Below are 16,043 nucleotides of genomic sequence, written 5' to 3'. Positions count from 1 at the left end.
ACCTCATTGTCTCCACAGCACACACTCACCCCAGGCCTGCCTCAGTCCCTGCTTGCTTATCTACCCCAAAATAAGGGTTACCTTCTTCAGTTATCTTAACCCCAGGAAGATTTCATAGACTTATTCTTCCCCTAAAAACAAATTCTGACCCATTTAGGAGCTATCAGCTGAAACTCCCTTCTCTTGGAAGATAGACACCTATTTGTTGCCATGAATATTCCGAGAGAAGCCTGGAGTAATCTGTTCGGTTACTGACTAACTTTCCTTACCGTGTCCTTGCATGGCCACTCCTGCAGTCACCTCCCCCCCAACTGGAAACAGCCTGCTTGGTGGGAGGCTGGCCCTGGTGCCTTCGAACAAGCTTCCTCATTTCCCCCCAGAAATCTCTCCCAGAAGTAAGTGTAATGGACAAAATCAGTCCCTAGATCATCAGGGGAGGTCTGGCCTTGCTTCCCTTCAGCACCATCCTGAATGGCTGAGCTTCTTTCTTTGGAATGTGATTTTGTTAAAATATTTATTTTTGCTGTTATGTCCTAGACACTCAGAGACAAGTAATTGGGGGGAGAGGAGGTAGATGTTATATCCTAAACTTGAATTTGCAATACTATTCTGTATTCTTGTGTCTTTCTGCATATTTTTTTCTTGTGCAGCAGGCATCAAAGTTTCCTTAGGTCAGGAAGTCACTCATCTCTTCACAAAGCTGGCCAGATGGGAGGCAGAGAGAGAGAGCAGTCTCAATAATGAGATTGGTTCTCAGGAGGCAGCAGAGTCTAATAATTGGGCTTTATTAGGAATTTAAGTGCAGGCATTACTTATGAGTTCATCACTAACATGAGAGCAATGCTTTATCTCCTTTTGCCACTAGGCTACCCAGAGCTGGAATGGCTCCTTTGTGACAGGCTGCGCAGAACCACTTCTCTCTTGAACAAGGAGAAGTGCTTGCTCTTATCACACAAACATTGATGGTCCCTGCCAGCTGGTTGGGTAGCAAGCTTATGTTCTAGTGAGCAGGGAGACCCAGCATCCCACCTGTAGGAGAATTAGTCTAAGAGGTAATGTTTGCCACACAACTTCCTCACAGCGATGTGGGGCGGATTAATGAGATGCTATTCCGTTGCAATTTATGCTCTTCAGAGGAAAGGCACTAAACACTAGGTATTAGAATTAGGGATTATAGGTAACCAAGCAAAGAAGATATTCAACTGCTTCCAGTTACTAAAGAAAATTTTAACCTGGGAGGTGGGGAAGGAGGAAAATGCAGTGAGTATGAAGTTGGCCAGAAGGCATTGTTTCTCGTGAAGCAAAGGACCAGGAACGAAGTGTGAAGGGCTTTGTACAGTATAAAGACAGACCCATTCTGGTCCTTGAGACTTATAGTCTAAGTCTTGAGAAAAATTACATTTCATGGATTCAGATGAAAAACTTAAGTCTATTCTGTCAATTCTTTCTCTGCCATCATTAGCCAGCCTGTGGGTTTGGTGCCTAGAGGAATGTGGCAAAAGTGAAGGTGAACTGCTCCATCCACATGCTGGAGGACACAGTGATATTAGTGTATGTCAGGGAGGAACTGTGGAAGACCTGGTGTGCTACAGGGGTGGGGTGAGGAGGGAAAGGGAGGGAAGATGGGTAATTACAATTACAATGTGCAAAGCTACAGTCACTAAAGATGTTGATCTCATAGTCAAACATGTAAGTGGCAGAGTTGGAATTAACTATGTTTTTAGATGTTCATATTTTAAAGTCCTGGTTTCTTTTATTGTATTATAGTGAGCCTTCAACTATGGTTTACCTCCCACTGGTAGGTTTTGAGACAATTTCAGATGGTACATGGGAAATGTTTTTAAAAATTTATTTTAATATGTTAGGTATTACTATATTTTACTGCATTATTAGATTTTAACACGTGTTAGAAATAAAACTCAATTAACCCATGAAGCCCGTGATTCATAAATATAATTGCTTAGAACAAGATTCTCAATATTGGCTCCACATGGAAATCATGCAGAAAGCTTTAAAAAACCCACCAATGATGGGTTTTACATCATTAAATCAGAATCTCCAAGAGATATCCTCATCCTAGATATATTTTATAAAAGTTCTCTAAGGAGCAGCCAGCATTAGGAACCACAAGGAAAGACTGGGATTGATAATTTCCTTAAGTGAGCAGTTTTAAATAAAATATTAAATGAGTAATATAATATGTGGATATAGCAAATATAATGAAGATCCTCTATCATGCTAATAACTGAAATTTGGTAAACCTCCCTCTCTTGTGGGTAGCTCCCATTCGAGCAGACAGCACTGACCCTGAAAAACAGAAAGAAAACCAGAAATACCGAATTAAAATGGTGGATGTGGTGGTGTGGCAACAGCAAGACATTACGCGGGTACGCTCGAGTGGGGATAAGAGACAAAGAGGTTTGGGGGAGGATGGAGTGAAGGTAGCAGGTTAGATTTGGGGATTAGTCAATAAGATTGTCCATTCCCCAATTTATTACCTTCTGAATCTTCTACCCTGTAGTTCTTAAATGTGCCTTTTCCTTGTTCTCTTTTGCCTTCTGACACCACCACCAAAACACTTGCTGACTGGACCTTAAAACAGATGAGAAAAAAGAAGGATGATAAAGAATCTAGAATGTTCACGGGTAGTTCCTGTGATTACCAGTGACTTTGATTCTTTTCACCAATTCATTTTTTTTATTTATCATTTCTCCATACAAAAAACATTTACTGCCTACCTACTATATTGTTTTTTAAGTATAGTCAGAACTTTTCTAAGTGAACACGCATTGCCTTTATAATATGATAAGTAAATGCTAAAGTTACTTCCATTTTAGAAAAACTAAATAATGTACATTACTGACCATTCTCTAGGCACAGCGCAGTAGACCCCAGGTGGGAGAATGGGGGCGGCTCCAATGTCAGGAGAAGGAAACTAAGGCATTTTCAGCCACACCTGAGAATCACAGGAGGGTTGTGTGGAAAAGCCCTGGCTATTTCCTCTGTGAAATGAAGGAACTAAAACCCATTCTGATGCACTGGAAAAGGTGCCAAAGACCTTTTTCCTCTATTCTTTCATCTGTTAAATGGGGATAATGATACTCTGTGTTTACCTACCTCAGAGAGGCATTATCAGGTCTATTTAAAGGCTCTTCCCATGAAAGCTGCTGTGTAATTACCAAGAACAACTATGATAAAGAAACCTAAATACAACAGCAAATCAGCTGGAACAGCTCTCAAGGGAGTTCACCTCTCTGGAAAATTTTAAGAAAAGGGTAGCAGCTCTCCTCTGGGGACTTCTGGGCACCATTCTAGCTGGAAGTTTAGGGAGGGCTACCTGCTCATCAAAGTCTCCTTCTGGCTGATCACTTGGGACGTCTTCTGCTTACGTTTTCCCCATGGTCTAAGCAGTTTCCATCTGAAGTTACTCTTTCAAGTTTTTTCAGACCTTAACTCAGAAACTTTTACCCCTGAAAAGTTTCTCAAGCGAGGCATTTACCTGTAAGAGACAAAGAGAGAGACAGAGACAGAGAGACAAAGGAGGTTGAAATGTATATTTTATATATGGTAGGATATAGGAAACTTATTAAATAGTTTTGGAAAAGGCGATTAGAGTTGATCATTAATTTCTGGTTTTGCTGAAATTCACCAAAGTATGTTAGCTCTAGCTGGTGTGGCTCAGTGGATTAGGTACCGGCCTGGGAACCAAAGGGTCGCTAGTGCGATCCCCAAGTGTAAGGCACATGCCTGCCTTGTAGGTCAGGTCCCCAGCAGGGGGCGCTCGAAATGCAACCACACATTGATGTTTCCCTCTCTCCTTTCTTCCCCTCTATAAAAACAAACAAATAAATAAATAATTAATTTTTTTTAAAAAAATCTCATTTATTTAAAAAAAAAGGAAGTATGTTGGGTAGATTAGACGGGAGCAGGAGTCCAGATGGCAAGGAGAGCACCGCCACAGCAGCTCAGGGAGAGCCGGCCCAGTTGAATGGGGCTGGCAGAAGCTTGGTGGGGATGAAGAGAGATCAGTAGATCAAAGACACATCACAGCTCTAGAATTCATGGGACTTGGCAAACATTACGTACAGCAAAAACAGAGGAAAAAAAAGAAAAAAATGGGAGAAGAGTGAAGATTACCATAAAACTTGGTGACGCGGATATGGTAAGTTTTGATGACTTCCCTAACAGAGAGAGATGGCAGCCAAGGGAGTGAATAAGTAGAATTTATGAATGAGATCTGGATCAATACCACTGTAGGAAGCCGAATGGTTTTAAATGTTTGTGAGGCATGTTTATGCCTTAAATACAGGGTGGGACAAAAGTAGGTTTACAGTTGTTTGTATGGAAAATAATACAATAAATAAATAATAATACAAGAATAAACTCTATGTTTTGTGTACTTTTGCTCCACCCTGTATTTTGGCTATTTATAAATGGTACAACCTATGATACTTGCAAGGCCTCTAAGCACAAAAAACTATGCCAAAATTCCAAGGATTGATTTTCAAATAAGTGATTTGTAAGGTTCATGATTATCATTTGTCAATTGATTATTCTGGTAGCTCCATAAATATTTTCCATGTGCACCCATATCCCAAATCTGATAAAGATGATAAAATTGTTACAGAACTCTACAACCCCATGTCCTAAGGAAATCCAAAATCCATCCCTGTTTCTGTGAATCCCTGGGGGTTTGCATCATCCTGGCTTTTCCTGTCTCCACATCACCCCTATACATCACTGCTGTATCACCAGATGTGAAGTTGCCCATTATTCACTCACTGCTTGTATAAAATATCGAGCCATCATAGGTTTAGTAAAGTCCACTGAAATTGGAAAGTCACAGGGAAGAGTCATGACATTCCAATCTTCTCCAGCCTCTCCCTGCTTGATTATGTTGGGAGCATTAATTTTTATCTCCCCTCATTATGCAAAGAGGTATCACAATGTGGTTTTATTTGTTGAAAAAGGTGGTTTTGTTTACAAGTAGCAAAGATTTATTTTCTCATTACACTTAGATGACTTCACTTAACCTTCAAAACATCCCCACTTTACAGGTGAGGCAACTGAGGTTTAAAGGAGTTGAATACCGGCCCAAGGATATAAACAAATGAAGTAGTAGAAAGAGAATTTAAATCCAGGTCTTAATGACTCTTAATATTAACTTGGCCATTGAAGAATGGGATATTTATTCACTCTAGTTTCCTTTGCCACCTCAGAACTGCTTAGTTTTTTCATCAAAGCTTTATGTTTAAAAAATAAATAAATAAAAATAAAAAAATAAAAAGCCCATACTCTCCTAAAGACCATCTATGGGGAATGAATTATAGAGTAAAAATCTCAATGATTTAGTATCATTTCAGAGGGAAAGACTCAGGATAATTAAAATAGCTGAACAATGGAAATGCAACTCTCTTATTTTTAAGTAATAAAACTTGGGTGGGGACAAAGGCCCCACTTGTCAAACCTGCAAGTTGTTGCAAAGGTATAGCTAATACTGATGATGGCGATAAGGATGAGGAGGATGGCAGTATTTATTTAGCACTGTTTTAAATGCTTTACATATATTATTTCTTTTAATCCTGAAAATTAAAAAAAAAAACCCAAAACCTATACCTTAGGTCTATTGTTATCCCTATTTTACAAATAAGCTGACAGAGAACAAAGAGGCTGTCCCAAGGTCACTCAGTTCGGAAAAGCCAAAGCCAGGTGTCTCAAGTTAGCTACAAGGCTTACACCCTTAACAACCAGGTTGTCCTGCTTCAAGAACCATGATGTTTTCAATAGATTTCCCCACTAGCATGGAAGCGCGTGCCATGAGGAACAAGGAATTTATTCCTCTTGTTCCCACCTACACCTCTGGTGCTTAAAACAGTACCTGAAACATAGTAGGAATTCAGTAATTGTTAAAGAGTAAATGAATCAAAACAAAGTGTCTAAATCAGTAGTGAATATACAAAACATTAAAAATGGTCATGCATATGGTGTCAGAAATGTTTAACTAGAAGCAGTAGAGGACAGGGAAAACCTGGCTTGAAAACGCTTGGCTTAAAAAAAAGAAATGGCGGTGAGCTGGAGGCTGACAGGAGCCCAGCACGGCACTGTGGCTGCCAGAAGACTACTGTGATTTTAGCAGCCTTGAAAAATAGTATATGTCATATCGCATTACCTTTTCTATATTGTGTGCAATTCTGACCTTCACATTTTTAGAAGGGACAACGATAGTGTAGAGATATTCAAAGGAGGTAGACAGTGTGGTAAGGAAAATGGAAAGGTTTTCAGAAAGAAGTGGGGATTTGCAACATGGGGAAGAGAAGACATATGGCAACTACCTTCCAGTATTTGAAGAGCTGCCATGACACAGAGATGAGAACTTGCTCTTTCTCTCTAGAGTCTTAGATGGGTTTTCAGCTCAGCATAGGAGAAAAAAATATATTTAACTCAACTGTCCAACAACTTCCTACAATATACAGTGGGTTTGAAAAATTAAAGCCCATTTCATCATAAATTTTTAACTGATAACAATAATTACTTAAGAAAAAACTACTAAAAAGATTTCTGTATTATATAGAAAACCAGACCATCAGTGGCCTCAAGTCTGGCTGTGTGTTACAATCAACTAGATGACCATGTGACTATTGATTTTTCAAGGCCCCATCCCATTGAATCATAATCCCTGGGAATGGGGGCCTGAGAATTTATATTAAGAATTAAATTTTGTAATTCCCTAAGTAATCTTGTTGATTTACCAGACTTGGAAATCAATGAACTAGATTACTTCAAAGTTCTCTTCTAACTCTCTGATTCAATGATGATTAGAAAATTACAAAATATTTTTCTTAATAAATAAAAGAGAATTATTTATAATTTATAAGTGAATTTGTTCTAAATGTACATTGGTAGCTCTAAACTGCCAGCAGACCACCTGATTTCTTAAACAGGCTAAAACTTTCCTTTCAATCTAATGAAAACTATGTATCATGGAAAGAAAAACTTTATCTGGCTTGTTTCCCAATTATTAAAGTTCCAAATCACTGAAATAAAAATAAATGAAACTTTACTGTACTTAGAAAACCAGTATGATGAAAAATTTGTTTACACCAGGAGGTTTTAGGTCATCCTTCAATCATTCATCCCGGGAACCAGAGTACATAAGCGCATGGGCACACACGCATGCACACGCGCGCACACACACAAATGTGACACATGGTAAATGTTGGGCAATTACTGAGACGGAACAAAGGAAACCTTCGGATTCCATCTCCTTTTCAACCTTATATTTTTCTATGCAAGAATCTAGGAACTCAAATCAAAAGCATCCAAATATTATTACTAATCATGACATACTCAGTTTTGTTTAAGTTTCTCTTAATTCTGCTTTTTAAATACATTACTTTAGTCGGGGGGTGTTAAGATGATGAGTAAAAAGAAGTATTTTTAAAATATTAACATGTCTGCAGAGAATATACAAATTTTGACTAAATTTTTCCCCAGGTAAAGAGCTTCTAACAAGTAGACCATGTTGCCATATTAAGAAACTCTAATTATTGCAGTAGTGCGACGTTTGTAGATTTTTCCTAATCTAAAATTAAACCTGTAGGGCTCTGCTGGAATTATTTAGAAATGAATAATTGAAATCCACTTTAGCATGTTGATTCTCCTAATTTTACTTTTTAGTTCACAAGGTATCTTCTTTCATGGTGTTTTCAAAATCACATACATCTAACAAATAGCATAATAATCAGAGTTTTCAATATCTAATACATATCATTATTACCTGTCATTATTGTCACTATTATAATTGCACATTGTAAAAAGAATGGAATGGAAACTTCTCTACAGGAATTATTCACGTGTATTACTTTCTAGGAGTAATTGAATAGTTGACATTGCATTTACATCAAAGTAAAATATGTGATGGTTTTTTTCATTTGTTTTGTTCTTAAGAAATGTAAAGTAATCTTTATTAGGTCCCTTTGTGGATCCAGAAACATTCATAGTTTTATGTAATGTCCAAATATATACTTTCTTATAACAAGGCTCAAAAGGTAGCCAATGAAATAAAGTAATAATCTTCCAAGAACATAATTATAACAACTGAGTAGTGAAGTCTTCTTAATTAGCTTGTTTTTGTATTCATAAACTCAGCAAGAATCTCCATGAAAATCTGTACTTTTCTTTTTCAGATATTTAATGGGATTTGGCATATTGAAATAAAGCCCTCTTTATACTGTCAATATCTAAAGACTGAATAATAGTAATTTATCTTAGAGTTTACACAGAACTTTTCACTTCATAGTAATTAATGCTAGAACCCAGTTCATCTGGGTCTAAATTATAAGTTATAGTAAAATAAATATTAAAGAATAAATTTGTATTTAAAAAAGACCTTGGCCTGAAAAAATAGAAGACTTGTGTCTGAACAGTTTCTGCCACGTTGTTTGACTATAGGAACCGCCTCACCTCTCCATAGAATGGAGTTATTATACCTATACATAGGGCTGTTTTGAGAGCCAACAGAGAAAAAGGTGAAAAAAACACTCAAATGCATTTTGTTATTTGATGTGTTCTTCCTTCTGGGCTATGCTACTTCTCACATGTGTTATCCTGTTTTTGGTTTCTATGCGATTCACCTTCACGCAGCAGAGTTTTAAACTTTATTTAGGGAGGTTGTGTAGCAAGCTTTAGAACAAAATACTCTAAGTAAAATGCCATAACAAATTGAAGGAATAATAACATAAAAAAACCCACAAAATATTTAGAATGTGTCTTCCCTCACTAAGAAGTCCATACATAATTAACCCAAAGCACTGTTCCTTCACAGACAACACACAGCCAATGAGGGTAGATGGTATTTTCTCTACTTCCACATAATTCCTCATCACAATCCCTGAGGAGGCCTGGATGGTTTAGAGATTTATCTCAGTTTGTGTAGAGCTTTCATTGCTGCTATGCTACCTAATCCTTTGAATCATGTCATTGTTGGTGGGGTAGAAGTTACCATTTGCCAGCTGTTCAGTGGCTTTACGTATTGATAGTCTCAGTCCAGTTCTTAGGGGACAGATGGTAATGACTGGCTCTTTGGGCAGAGACGACAAAGACTCTAGATTCTCTTTCTATCTGCAGAGATGGTCCATTTAGGTCAACGTTGAAAATCACCAGTGATTGGTCCAGGGAAACTGGCTTTATCAATTAGTAAACCTTACAAATATGACCTTACAGACATATTTGAATCATGCATTTTTACCTCCCATTGTCACTCCTGTACCACATTTTAAAAGCAGTATATGTATTTAAATGGTAAAGATTTAATTATATTGCTTTGGTGACACCACCACTTTAACGAGTCCTTTCCTCTATGTTTAATCAGCAAATATGGGTCCATATGTCCATACCTGCATTCTGGCAGTACATTAATGTGTCCTGTCGTGACAGCTGCAGAGTCCTGACTTCCAGGTGAACGGCTCTGTCTACACATGGTAACTAACGGCAACCTAAAAAAAATGTTTTTTTCATCTTGGCTTCTCTTCTGCTCACAGAGTGGTTCATTATTTGCACTAGAGCTACAGTAAAAAAAGAAAAAAAAAGTCTTATATTTGTTCTATAACCATGCATTTAGAAGACAATATGAAACATCAATTTTGTATGTATCACTTCAAAGTAAAAGAGAGGTACCAGCTGCACTGAGTTTCCTTAACCCCTCTCAACAAACCACCCCAATCACTGAAGGCCTCAAAATATGGAGCTCTTGGCTATTGAATCCTGTTTTTATTTCCCAACTACTGGTCTATAAGGGTACAAATCCAAAATACTTTAAATGTGGAGAAGCTGAGTTTTTTGTTTGTGGCAAAAATAACGTTGCATGCTGATACCACATTAGGCATTCTTCTGTAAGTGTGGCTTCTCTTATCTATGAGTCCCTAATTGGAGTTTCTTCAGAGGTATTTTTCCTGCTGAGGCATATACAATGCAGTCAATGGTACCAGAGTTTCATTAAAGGAATTCTCTTGTTCCCTTCCTTCACATGGAAATGCCATTAACTGTACTAAGTTAACTCGCCCAATGTTAGGTTCTTAACCAACAAACAGTGCTTCTCCACAAGGGCATACTTTGCCAAGCGTCCTTGAATCTGAACGAAGGCTGAATATGTAATAATAGACTCAGAGCCACACTGTGGGTTGTGAGCATATTTAAAAGGAACCCTTTTGTATTTATTGACTTTTTCCTTCAATCATGCCTGTTCTGTTTCTTTCACCACCACCTTCAGCCTTTCAGGTAAATGAAAAGTTCAATTACATGTAAAGAGACAGTTAAATCAGCAGGCCCCTTGTAGGGGTCTGGGCTTCCCCTCCCTGCTCCAATCACAAGTGTGCTCAATCCATTACTGTTCCTGAGGATGTACATCCATCAGGCCGAGTCTGCCGGCCAGGGTGCATCCTATAGCTTTTACTGCATATGAGACAGTGCAGGCCTGTTCTCAGGAACTGCCAGGCAGACTGGGAATCACAGTCACGGTTAATAGCAGTGAATTGCCAGTTCTTGATGGGTGGGTAGTCACTCCTTTCAGTGGTTGCCCCCTGGGGGAGAAGGTAGAAAAACAGAGGGAGGGAATTAGAGTGACTTTGCACAGTTGAGCAGGTTCATGCCGCTGGATCGGTGGCAAGTATTGGCAGAGCTCCACTCTGGGGAGGCTCAAAACAACCTCACAGTCTCATTTTTACCAATTGGTGCTGCTGTGTCACCCGTGGTGCTGGGGATGGGGTGGTAGGCAGGGGCAGAGGGGGGGCGGAGCGGCAAGGGGATGAAGGCAGAGGCCTCAGCCAAGTTAAACAAACGAAAAGTCCTGATCATAGTGGTTAGCCCACCCCAGTTATCCCTGTGCTACTAATTGTACCAAACTTGTATTTGAAGTTCCCTGGGTGATTAAAGAGTTGGCTCACAAACTCTCTGCATAACCTTAATTTTTTCAAGGTTCTTTGAGTGGAGAATGGCTTATAATAATGATTTTGACTAATACGATTTTTGACATGCAACTTTAATGCTTAACCTTAGTACAACTCCAGAGCATTTCATGTGTACTCAGCTGTAAAGAGTGATGATTTAAAGGGATAATATAAGAAAAAGGTCGTTCTAGAATGAACCTCTAACAAATTGTATAAAGGGAGCTTATTATTCCATGAGTATGAGGATATGCCGCTCTTCTGATCATTTTTCTGCTTGGTTCAAAAAAAAAAATTGTTGAGACATGAATGGGAGAAGAAACAGGAAAAAATGAAATAGAAATCTGCAAGCAAGGAACATTCTTTTGATGGTTATGATTTCGTTGCCACTGAAAGGCTCTACAGTAATGTGGTTATTCATCTCCTCTTTTGTTTTGGGTGAAGAATTCGCTCTAACAAGAAAATGCTGTTATTGGTTGGAGGATTGCCTCCTGGGCCGGACCGCCTTCCCAGCAATTTGGTTCAGTACTATGACGATGAAAAGAAGACGTGGAAAATACTCACAAGTGAGTGCCCGCCTTTATTTATCTACCTACCTGTTTATTTCACGTTAGAGCCGTCTTGACTTATTCAAAAACGTGGCTAATTAAATTAGACATTTTATTGATTTGTGACCCTTCAGAGGTCTGTTTACGTAGCAGTGGGGATTTAGAGTAAAAGATTAAAGTAACTTTGCACAGGTGGCCAGTCGAATAGGCCTACGTTAAAGCTGGCCTAAAATCACCGTGAGTTTGTGTTCCCGTGTGTGCTGAGGCAGAGGCGGAGGGCGCTTGAGATAAGCCAATAGAAATTCTTCAGTTATTTTTTGTTCATTGCGAAGTGAAAGGCTGGCTAACAGCACTAGTAAATTTTCACATCACATTGGTTGTTCATTTCATTGGCTCAGTAACTAACATTCCTTCTGCTTTATAGACATTTTGCTCATTAATTTTTAGTCTGTAGAACTTTGGTCTTTAGAGAAACACTCCCTCTATTGCTCCACGGTTTGGACAGACAAATAGCGTTGTGACCTATCCCCAGCTGCATTAAACTGTGCTTGCAAACTTCCACCCAACATCTTCCTCCCTCCCTCCTTAAAGGGTGATTGTGTTTTACAGCAAACCTCTTGCCTGGGGCACTGAGATTTGGAACTTATTGTTATATTGGCTATGATTCCCGATCGGATTCAGTCACGGAATCAAAACTCATCGTTTCCTGAGCGCAGCGGGCTGTGTGCGCCAGCCCCTTGTGGGCACAGTGGCTGCCCTGGTCAATAAAACTAAATTCTAACTGTCAAAATTGCCCAGAGCTGTATAAATAAAATAATAAATGAGGAATTTTGATCCATAAATCAAAGCCATACATTTAAAACCGACAAAAGGGGAAGTTAGGCTTTCTTATTGCATGTGTCTTTTAAATAGTTAAATATTTTATCAATTTTTTAAGATCATTTCCCTTCCTTGTACCGAAAACCCGTTAAAATAATATAAACATGACAACAGTTTGCCCATAAGAGCACAAGAGAAGCAAAGACATATGAGGTGGTGCTTGAAATAATACATTTTGGGGCTGGCTACCCCAGCTAAACCCGCGGTAGCATCGTCCAGGAGCTGCAACGAGAAAGCTCCCCGGATGCCTATACACTATGGTTGTAGTAAACAAGTGGTGGAATACTAGCAGCAAGATTAAGGAGGAGGAAGAAAGAAAAATAGCTTAGAGATGCCTTAAAATGATTTTTAATCTCTTTTTGTCAAAAATAATAACTTAAATATCTGAATGCCTGACCAAGCTGTATTATAAAGGTTCATCAGAAACAAAAGCGAAAGTAAAACTAAAGAATTTATTTTCTAGCACTTAATCCATAGAGAAGGCCTACATACAATGATATATGAATACTAGAAGGAGGAGAGAGGAAGGACAGAAGATTTTCAAAGAGAGATAGAGAAAGAGGGGTTAAGGGACAGGGAAATATTAGACCCAAGCAGCAAATGATGTTCATGTACAAATTCATCTCTTTTTCCAAATATGCTAGGCCAGGTCCAATGTGCTGTTTGTTTGAAGCCCTTCATTAAAGGCAAAAAGATTAATTACAGTAGTATGAACAATACCTAAGAAAAAAGTCTTATGTTCATTTTGAACCATGTTCTGAGATGGGGTAATCATCCAGCTAATTGTCCAAACTGGGACACTTTTGAGTTGGGACACAGATATGAACCGGAACGTATGGTCACTCTACTCAAATATTTTACATTGCCTGATATAACTCTTTACTTGAAGAGATGTAGTAAGAAAGCATGAACTTAAATCAGTCACACCTGGGTTCAAACCAATGTCTGTAATGTTAAGCAAGTCATATTCAAGTCTGAGTGATGGGTACTTCATTTAATCATAATAATTTGAGTGCTTTTAAAACAAAATTATATTTATAAATTATCTAACACATAGCATGAACTCAATAAATCATAGGTACTGTTGCTGTTATTGTGTTTTTTAATTTTTTATTGTTCAAATACATTTGTCTCCATTTTCCCGCCACCACTTTCCCCTGCCCCACCCACCCCCACCTCCCACCTTCAATCCTTCCCCACTTTGGCTTTGTCCATGGGTCCTTTATATGCATGCTCCTTGATTTGACCCTGCCCCTTCTTTTCCCCATCATCCCTTCCCTCTTTTCCTCTCGTTACTGTCGGTTTGTTTTTTCTTTCAATGTTGCTAGTGATATTTTTCTTGCTTGTTTGTTTTGTTGATTAGGTTCTAGTTTATAGGTGTTGCTATTATTGTAACACCATTACCAATATTAGCACAAGGACTGCACAGACCTTTATACCTTAAGGCTTCAAGCAACTCAAGCTCTCCCCAAACAGGGGAGAAAAATTCTACTACAGCAGACACAACACTTGGACCCACTGCTCCAGAGCAGGGAGCCTATTTTCTGTAGTTTCTATATGTTGGATGTAATAATCTACTAAGAAGTAAAGATAAATGAGTATCTGTTGACTCCATTCACCATGTTTTAAATGGAAGGAAACAAAGGCGTTAATGTATAGGAACATTCTTATCATGTGAATATATTCAAATATCTTGAACTTTTTTCTATATTTAGGCATAATCATAGCTTTGAAATAAATGTCTACTTTACTCATACTCTTTATGTCACTGAGACTTGTACTTTAAAAAGTAGAGTTTTTACCTGCTGGACTATGACTACAGGACCCCAAGTGAAGGCATATCTTTCAGGTTTGCTGCAGAAGTATACATAGTTTATCTGGATGATTTCTGCTGCTGGTCTGCATTTTTAAGTTAAGGCATTTTATTTGGCTACCTTGACTAAATAATATAAGATTTCCATACTATTTGTACCATCTAATCATAATAAAGAAATATTTCTCATTAGAATAAGAAAACATACAAATTCTCCCCAAATTCAACAAAACATTAGGGATTGCAGAGCTTCCCGCAGCCGTTCTTTTGACCCAGAACAACTGCTGAGCTAACTGGCAGGGAGGTGAGGATGACAACTAACGCCAGGAGGCAGCTCCTGGTTTGGGGTCTGCTTATTTATTGAATGACCGGCTCCATGCAGACTAACAAATAAGCTAACAAGCAAAAACCAAAAACCTGAGGTTAGCTGGAGTCTCTGAATCTAAGAATCCTTTGCCCACTTGGCCTGAGCAAGCATTTCACAGCCTGTCACACAGACACGCTCCTTTTAAAAAGAGGCAGGAGCACAAATACTCCCTTGCAGAAGCCATGCTATTTGCACACATTATAGAATTAAAAGGAAGGTCAGTCATCATTTTCCTTAGATCTCATCCTGTTGTGTTACTTATATTTTAGAAACATGGGAGGAGAGGAGCAAAATGGGAAAAATGAGGACAATTATAAGAAGGAAGGAAGGAAGGGAGGAAGGAAAACAGAGCAAAAGGGGATAATCTTACTAGATATTAAAATGTCTACAAATAAAATATATATATTTTTAGAAACACTACAGTAATAATAAACATTTAAATAATAATAAACTGAATACAGTGGAGATGAATAAAAATGAAAATATAGGTCTGCATAACATAAAGAAAACAAAATTCAACAGTCAGCCAACCAGTGGCTTGATCTACCCAAACAGCAAAAGAAACAATTATTCTCACTGAAAAGACTCTTTTGGTAACATGCTGGCACAGACTGCATTTTTGTCCTCCTCTTTGGAAAAATCATTTACTATAACATTATAAAATTAATCTTAGAAATAGTGACAGAGCTCCCCAGTCTCTTTCAGAAAAAAAATTATTGAAAGATTACATGTAAAAATGACTGTAAAGCCCTTTTGTTAAGTGTGAAGTGTTAAGTAATAACAATAAAATTGGCATTGTTGTTCTCTTGACTGTTAATAATAAAAGGGAAGTTAAAATGCACTTTCATTCATTTTTATTTTACAGTACTGCTTTTCTTGCATTTCTCACTCCTGCATGCAGTCTCCCGTTTCATTCTTAACTTATTAGAAAGCAGTATAGGAGACATGAATACTAAAATGGCCAATGCAAAAAAAACGTGCCTCCTGCACATTGCAGGCCCTAAATTCTTGTTGCAAAAATTTCCCTGGCTACTGTGTACTTTTCCTAACTTATTTCTTACATATCAAAGTTCTTATGAAGTCCAAGTGTGGGAAGCAGTGTACACGCCTCCCCAAGAGGGCACTGAGGGGCTGCTATTTCTAGTTGCAGTCCCCACAGACCAAGTTCTTTACTGGTGGGTAGAAGTGTTTCCCAGGGCCTGACTTCCTCTGTCCTGCATTTCAGATAACAGATTCTACTTATTAGGTGTTTCTTATTGCTTTCTGTGAGCAATGACAGGAAAATGGTTCCAAAATACATATTTATTCTCCCGCGTGCCAGTAATGACTTTCTACTGAGAATGTAATAATAAAAATTGGAAGAGTTAAGTTGGAAAGGCTTGTTCCTCCTTTAGGCCCCCATAACTCCCCTTTGTTAGAGGTCAGGGGAATGCTTCTTTTGCCCTCTTCCTTTCTTGTGATTTGCAACTCTGTCTTCTACTTGGTAGAGCAAGGAT

General features: G+C 38.4%; 1 protein-coding gene across 1 annotated transcript in view; it reads left to right on the top strand.

Annotated features, from left to right (window-relative positions):
• The window catches only part of KLHL14 (kelch like family member 14), a 90,522-nt gene that overhangs the window by 16,034 nt on the left and 58,445 nt on the right, over nt 1–16,043 (top strand). Inside the window, exon 2 of the mRNA XM_054583850.1 lies at nt 11,385–11,506. Coding sequence (XP_054439825.1) covers nt 11,385–11,506 — 122 coding nt within the window. The remainder of the gene's footprint in view (nt 1–11,384; nt 11,507–16,043) is intronic.

This window comes from Pteronotus mesoamericanus, unplaced genomic scaffold (assembly GCF_021234165.1).
Source record: "Pteronotus mesoamericanus isolate MK-2021 breed Mesoamerican mustached bat unplaced genomic scaffold, CSHL_Meso_final contig_74, whole genome shotgun sequence".
In the NCBI taxonomy this organism is placed as follows: Eukaryota; Metazoa; Chordata; class Mammalia; order Chiroptera; family Mormoopidae; genus Pteronotus; species Pteronotus mesoamericanus.
This window is presented reverse-complemented; position numbering and strand designations above follow the sequence as displayed.